Source organism: Zingiber officinale, chromosome 2A (assembly GCF_018446385.1).
Source record: "Zingiber officinale cultivar Zhangliang chromosome 2A, Zo_v1.1, whole genome shotgun sequence".
NCBI lineage: Eukaryota > Viridiplantae > Streptophyta > Magnoliopsida > Zingiberales > Zingiberaceae > Zingiber > Zingiber officinale.
Genome location: NC_055988.1, coordinates 150,212,338 through 150,220,387, shown reverse-complemented (window position 1 = coordinate 150,220,387; position 8,050 = coordinate 150,212,338). Strand labels below are relative to the sequence as shown.

Sequence of the window (8,050 nt, the reverse complement as noted above, 5' to 3'; positions counted from 1 at the left end):
TTTCTAGATCCGTCCCTGATTATTTCATGTAATTAACAAGTTTTCAAGCTGTTATAAAATCAATAATTATAATTACTTATTTTTAAAAAAAATAAAACTAAAGAAACTTCATGATATCTATTTGAATTGTTTAATTCATTTATTTGAAATTTAAGCAACCGAAGATAAATAAATCTTTAATCTACTTGTAAGAAATGCTCTTGAGGTAAAAAAAAAATACATGTTTTATCACAATTTTTCTCTTCCTAGCTCGTTCGCAGCCTCAATTGCTTTGAAAGCTTTCCCTTCAGAGCCTCGCTTCTCAATTAATTCATTACACATTTATATAGAGAATGATGCGCTACGCATGTTAATTAATGACTGTTGCTCAATTAATCAATCCGACATGTCAGCGGGATTCCTGTCCATTAAATATCAGCATGATGCGCTGCGCATGTTAATTAATGATTGTTGCTGATCAGCAGGATTCGCGTGACATGTCTGTATGTCAGCGTGATTTCTGTTCGCTGTATGTCAGCGAAATTTTCGTTGCAAATTGATTAAGATTCCATTTGATTACGTTTTGCATGGAGCCGCGTCGAGAAAACTTTAGCGGAAGCTTTAATGGGACCATAGCACATGCGGCTCAATACAAAATCAATAATTATAATTATTTTTTTAAATAAAACTTAAGCAAATGAAAAATGAAACAATTTGTAAAAAAAAATTTTAAAAAAAGTACCGGGATTTAAATCCCGGTAATTAATACATATCCGGGATTTAAATCCCGGAATATAAGAAAATAAATAAAAAATAATAAGTACCGGGATTTAAATGCCGAATATAAATTCATCTCACCTAGATTGATAAAATTTTTTAATTTTACCTATTTTTGTAATAATTTTACTATTTATGCCTATTTTAAAAAATTTCCCTTATCCAGTCTCATCCCCATGGACGCCACTTAGAGAGGCGGGCAACACAACACCTTATGAGGAGAGAGGATAGTCGGCGAGATAAAATACACATTCAATTGAAATCTTATTTTTATATTCCTAAGTTAAATTAGATTTAGGGTACTAATTTTTTCTACGGTCACCAAAAGTCAATCAGAATGAAATCTAAATTTAAGAATAATAAAATCGGAAGAAAATGAAAATACAAATTTTGAGAACAACAACATCAATGGAAATGGATAGAAATGACATCAATATATTTTAAGAATAAAAAAATAAGGAATTAATCCTAGTAGAAGTAGGAAGTAGAATAAAAAGTAATTTGCTTCTCCCACTCCCTCTGACACATTCATCTCCTTGGCCCCACCAAAAATTTAATGATATTCACATTTATACCCTTTTTATACTTTATTTGTTATTTGTTATTTTTTTAATTGTTTTATTTTTTTTTGTTAATAATAAAAAAGCAAACAATTTTTTTATTTTCGCACTCCCAATGCACAAATTTTTTTTGACCGGCCCCAATATTTTTTTTATTAGTTTTGTTTTTTTTTGTTAAAAAAAACAAAACTAATAAAAAAAATAAACAAAACTAAAATAAATTTTTTATGTTAACAATATTATTTTTTTAATTGGTTTTATTTTTTTTGTTAACAATAAAAAAACAATTTTTTTTTTTATTTTCACACCCCCGATATACAATTTTTTTTTGCCGCCCCAATATTTTTTTTATTAGTTTTGCTTTTTTTTGTTAAAAAACTAAAATTAATAAAAAAAATAAACAAAGCTAAAATAAATTTTTACCGCCCCAACATTTTTTTATTAAATTTGTTTTTTTTAAATCAATAAAAAATAAATAAAACTAAAAAAAATTTGGCCGGGCCCAGCAATTTTTTTTTATTAATTTTGTTTGTTTTTTTGTTAATAAACAAATAAAATAAAAAAAAAAGAAATGACAAAGGATATAAATGTAATTTTTGGAGTGGAGGCTGGGAAGGGATGTGTCAGAAGGGGTGGGAAAAGCAGCTCTCAATAAAAATAGCTCCTGTTGACGTTGTGTGATGCTTTGATTGTGCGCGTCGGTGGCACGACAACAGGGCAAGAGCAGGTCGTAGGAGGGGCGTGCAAGTTGATTGTGTGAGTGGCAGTGACTGTATGATTCGATCGCACCGACAGACACAACAAGAAAGATGATCTCAAAAGATTGGATAGCTAGAAGAGAAGAACTGAAAAAGTACTTGAGACTCTTTGTCCATAGAGATCGTCATCGCCTAACTCACCTTGTCACCTAACTCGTCTCGTCATAACGGAGATCGTTCTCTCATTGTTGCACGGGAGAAAGAAAATCTAAAATCTTTAAAAATAAATAAAGAAAAAAATAGCATGGAAACAGAGCTTGGCTACAATCTGTCTTTGACTCTATTTTAATTAACTAAAGATATAGTATTATCCCACTAACTAAATATTTAAGAGCTAAGTTAATTAAATTAAATAGTATTTAAGTATTATATAAGCGTCTAAAAATTAGAAAATATTAAAAGTGCAATATATATTTTTTTTCTTAAATTACATTTTTTTTTACTCTTCCAATTCAACACGGTTGATTAAAAACTTAGACTAAATTAAAGCAATTTTAATCACATTGGAAAAAAAATCATTTAAAATTATTATAATATTGTTGGGATGTAAAAATAGTTTTTTTTTTAAAAAAGAAAAAAAAAAACAGGTGAGACGTTATTCCTTTTTTTCCTCTCTCTAAAAGTATAAAATAAATTAAAAAATTATTTAGAAAAAGAAATGGAGTTCCTGATCCGTCCGCATTCCACGTGGCAGGATTGCGATCAACAACTGCACTTCTCCCTCGACCCTTCTCACTCTTCCGCGCTCGGCTCTCCATCGCATACATCTACTGCACTGAATCCCATTCGAGGGGCGAAGAATATTACAGATCGGAAGGGCTTTCTTCAATGGCGTCGACGAGCCTCGCCTCTCTTCCCTCTCCTCCTAGCCACCACCTCCGCCGCCGTCTCCCTTCCAACCTCCCCTCCCTCTCCTGGCGCCATACCCTAGCGCCTACTCAGCTCGGCCTTCCCTCCGCCTCTCCACCCCCAGGTGAGGACCTCCCTTTCCTTTTTTCATTCCTTTACTAGAGCATGCTGTCCAATGCCCTTGTTAATTGCGTCTTCCCCCCTTTTTTTATTTATCCCAACAAATTCAGGAAGATGTTGTGTTCCGTTGCCGGTTAGATGTATTTCTCAGGCGGCAGTCGTGACGAGCCTGACGCCGGGAACTCCAGTTAGGCCAACAAGCATCCTTGTGGTTGGGGCTACCGGAACTCTGGGGCGGCAAGTAGTTAGGAGGGCGTTGGATGAAGGCTACGATGTGAGATGTCTTGTGAGACCTCGGCCCGCTCCTGCTGATTTCTTACGGGACTGGGGTGCCATAGTTGTTAATGTAAGTTTCACATACTTTATTTTCGAAACTTTTCCTAAACTAGTTTACAGTACGCACTCCAAAGATGCTTGATCGTGTGACGTCTGTCTATTTGGAAACGGCTTGGAGATTTAAATCCCTCCTATTATCATACATATTAAACTGGTACAGCAGATTGAAACGCAAGGCAGTGTTGATGGATGCTCGTGAAGACCCCTAGAACGAGTTTAAACAACAATAACCGGAGAATTATAGGGAAGAATTCAAGTTCATGCCTTTTTGCTATCTTCTGTCATTTTAAAGGCTAACCGTTTATTCCCAAAGCTCAGAATGTTAGGAAAGGACTCAATTATTAAATTTGCAGTTTAAAATAAATTGAAATGTCTAAAGTTGTGATTTGCCTGAACTGCGTGTGAAAATTAGGAGAATCTTCCATAATAAGTTTTTAGGGGAAATTTTGCATCCATTTAAAATCTTATAGATGCGCACAGAATAATCAGATAATATTTGTTTTACATTAATCTAACTTGTCTTTTTCGTGCTTAATGATGCACATCTATTTTTTGAGCAGGGTGATCTCAGCAAACCAGAGACTATACCTGCAACTCTTGTTGGTATTCATACAATAATTGATTGTGCAACAGGGCGGCCAGAGGAGCCTATTCGAACAGTATGTTATTCACACTTCTCTTCATCTAATTAGATTATATTTTAAGTAATAAAAAATAAATTGCATGCATACTGATTCATGCTTAACTGTGCTATGCATTGACATAATAGGCTTTGATCGAGGATTACTCTACTTCTGGTACATTTATGAGAAAATTTATTAGAGAATAATTACTCCTTTTTTTTTTAAATTTGTTAATGGATTATAAGTTAGTTAAGTTCCAGCCAGAGTTCCTCTACTTGTCCCAGAAAGTTTTTCACTTTTCCAACTAATACACAAATTTCCTACAATCATTGTTCCTTTTATTTTCAATTTTTTCATTAATAACAGTATCCTGAGTTCATTCGGAGCTTGTTCAAAGATTGGAAGGATACTATTTCAAAACATTATCATGCCATTTTGGTCTGGTGTTGGTCGCTTTAGGGAGGAGTAGAAGGGGAAAGTAGTAGAAGAGGAGGTGGTGGAAGAAGAAGAGGACAAAGAGGAGCTTGTGTATTGAGGTACCAGAGGAGGTGGAGGACGGAGGCGAAGCTCTCAATGGACACCCGATGCTTGCGACAAAGGCTCAGTGGTGGAGAAAAAAGAGATCCAATGTACTGAGCTCGTGATTGACACTCTAATGCTTGCAACGAAGACTCCTTGTAACAAAGGCTTGGCAATGAAGGAAGAAGACTCACAATGTACCAAGGTATCAAGAGGAGGTGGAGGATAAAGGTGCAGCTCACTACCAGCACCTGACACTCCACGACGCAGACTTGGCAGTGGAAAAAGAAGACTTGCGATGAAGGCTTGACATCAGTTTATTAGTTCACATAAACCCATCAACCATTTGTTTATTCATCAATTACTTTCCCTCAGCAAGAAAATAATAAAACAAGGAATGGTCTAATGCTCATTTCATTTACATTAGCTATTCAAAGTTCATTTGTATTTTAGGTATTTAATTGGCTTTGGCCAGTCTAATTGATTCAGTCTTCTTAGGTAGATTGGGAAGGGAAAGTTGCTCTAATCCAGTGTGCAAAAGCCATGGGCATTGAGAAGTATGTATTCTATTCCATCCACAACTGTGATAAGCATCCCGAGGTTCCTTTGATGGAAATCAAGCATTGCACTGAGAAATTTCTTCATGATTCTGGTTTAAACTATCTTATCATCAGATTGTGCGGATTTATGCAGGTATTTTGCCTATTAGAAACTTATAATGCATAGACAATTATCAAGTAGAAGCTACTTAATAGGTAAGGAAACATTTCTTCAGAAAAGGGCAAGGAAATAAAAGTTCAAGTAGAAAATGAAGAAAAAGGAATTTTCCTGATGTTTTAGAAAGCAATATTTTTAACTAAAAAGATCTTTAGTTGACTATTATAAATTTCCTTGAGATGATACGTTGTATATAGTCTGAGATATCTAGAAACTGCATCACAATTCCAGAATAAAAAGAAAATACTTCACTTGTGTGCATACTCTCATGTAGAATATACACACATATACTTGACAATCAAGTTCCTTGTGTATGGAACATCTTCCATAACTGCTTCATATGTATTGATAAATGGGAAGGCAGTTACATATAATTGTTCAGCTGGAGAAGTGCCTTGTTAGACTAATATCCTGTTATTATTAAAATTATATAGCACCTGTAAGATATCTTGCTAATTGTGTTTGGAACACTTGAAAGCCCTCAGCATCTTAAAGACCTATGAGAGTCTGAGACACTGAGATTATTGTTATTTTGTCCTTTTTTTCCAGCCAAGAAAATTGTTATGGTTATTATGCTTGAATGCTGTGGCCTAACCTTGAGGCAACAAAAAATGGACTTAAAAGGAGAGCTCATCAAGAGTTATGTTGTTTGTTGAAGTTTCCTTCCATATATTGGTTGCTAATTTCCTTTTTTTCTTTTGGCCTTTGTCTACCTTTTTCTTCTTGCTCTTGCTCTGTTTGAGTTTTCTATTTCCTTTTAACTTTTCCTACAATTCAATGAAACAGGGCCTTATTGGGCAATATGCTGTTCCAATTCTAGAAGAAAAATCAGTGTGGGGAACTGATGCTCCAACTCGAATAGCATACATGGATACCCAAGTAAGTTTCTTAATCTTTGTTTATCCTTTTATTTGTGCAAATTGAGTTCCTTGTTGAATTGCCCAGAATCAGAGACTCGGGTACTTGTGGTTTCAGTAATTTTGGTAATCCTTGTCAATGTTATCCCAGGATATAGCTCGACTAACATTTATAGCTGCACGCAATGAGAAGATAAATAAGAAACTTTTGACCTTTGCTGGACCTCGAGCATGGACAACTCAAGAGGTACGCCTCAGAATGTTTTTACAACGGTCAGATTACTCAAGAAAAATGGTAACCTAAATCTTCTACCTTGTAAGTCAGATTGAGCTACAAATGAGCTTTCTTTTATGCTTTATTTATAGACTACAAAAGGACCTTTTACGCTTTATCTTAAAGAATCTACTTATTTGTTCGTATCAGATTAAAATCTCAGTATACATTTATCAAAAGCCAAACGTCTGAAGATTCTAGTTCCTTTCATATAATTATAGTATATGCCATGAACCAATCCAGCAAATTTCTGAGCTGCACTTTCTCATGGCACATCTATCCCTATTGTTTTACTTGAACAGGAGATCCCAAGCTTTTTAGAGTTATCAAGCTTTTTTGTGAGAGGTGATGTAGGTGCCTGTTTTTTCACTTTCCTCCTGCGCTTTTCTGTTCCAGGTGATTACTCTATGTGAGAGACTGGCAGGACAAGATGCCAATATAACCACTGTCCCTGTTTCAATCTTGAAATTTACTCGTCAGGTTACTCGTTTTTTCCAATGGACCAATGATGTCGCTGACAGATTGGCATTTTCAGAGGTAGTTTTTTCTTACAACTAATATACTTCTTACAAAGGGCTGATGAATGCAAGTTTGTTTCGAAGAAACTCATGCATTCTACTAAAAATTGCCTCGCTTAAGTGATTTTTGGGTTGACTTGAGCCTCCCTCTTAGGCTTTTTCAAAAGCACCACCCTAACAAGGTTTGGCTTTCGTCAATGGAGATTTGTTTTCAACTACTAGATCAATTTAGACCTGCTTATATATACATTGAAATTCTACATTCACTGATATAAATTTTTTATTGTTTTCTGGATTTCAGGTACTCTCCAGTGACACAGTGTTCTCCGCTCCCATGAAGGAGACATACGAGCTCCTCGGAGTGGACCAGAATGATATTGCAACCCTGGAGAGGTACTTGCAGGATTACTTCACCAATATCTTGAAGAAACTCAAAGATATCAAAGCTCAATCCAAGCAGACAGACATATTTTTTTGACATTTTAGGAGTATCCATTCACTTATTACTTCAAGAGCTCGATAACCAAACGTGGATTGTCTGTTCTCGATTGGGTTCCCCGATTGAAGTTGTAAAGATATATTATGAAGCAGCTCTACTTATTTGTAAATATTTGGCCCATTTTTATTTGTGTATCACTTCATTTTGATGACAAACTATTTGGGTTCATTTATATTAATGAAATATACTAATTTAAATTATAGAGGATAAACTGAAAAATATTCCGCTTTAAAATTGAGGACGGCTCGAGGTTGAAATCCCTAAGGCCCAGATCATGCTGCTGATGCCTGTTCTCCCCGATCTCTTCAGTCGTCACTGCTTCTGTTTGGTGTCTTCGACAACGATCTGGAGAGACGCCAACGATTCCTTCATCAATTCCCGAGCTTTAGGCGACAGCAAGAATCCCTACTCCTCGATCAGGTGATGACCAGAGAAATAAGATTTTTTTGTTTTGTTTACTTACTGATTTTATTGGTCCTCGAGCTTCCATTGTTGCAGTTTTGCTGGGGCGACAGGAAGAATCTGCACCAGAAGTGCCACGCACGTAGCGGTTTGCTGTTCTTCTCTGGTCTATTATTGTTTCACCGCTTGGTGCTGTACTTTCTTGTCTCGACCACACAATACATATTTTTGATGCATTGATCCATTGACCTATTTATCTTAT

General features: G+C 35.4%; 1 protein-coding gene across 1 annotated transcript; it reads left to right on the top strand.

The window, feature by feature from the left end:
- Positions 1-2,800: 2,800 nt before the first annotated feature.
- LOC122042664 (protein HIGH CHLOROPHYLL FLUORESCENCE PHENOTYPE 244, chloroplastic-like) lies at positions 2,801-7,520 on the top strand. Its single transcript, XM_042602901.1, has 8 exons — positions 2,801-3,047; positions 3,154-3,389; positions 3,940-4,038; positions 5,020-5,214; positions 6,025-6,117; positions 6,247-6,342; positions 6,766-6,906; positions 7,189-7,520. Exons 1-8 carry the CDS (start codon positions 2,903-2,905, stop codon positions 7,363-7,365), a joined length of 1,182 nt encoding a protein of 393 aa, XP_042458835.1. The 5' UTR covers positions 2,801-2,902; the 3' UTR covers positions 7,366-7,520.
- The last annotated feature ends 530 nt before the right edge of the window (positions 7,521-8,050 follow it).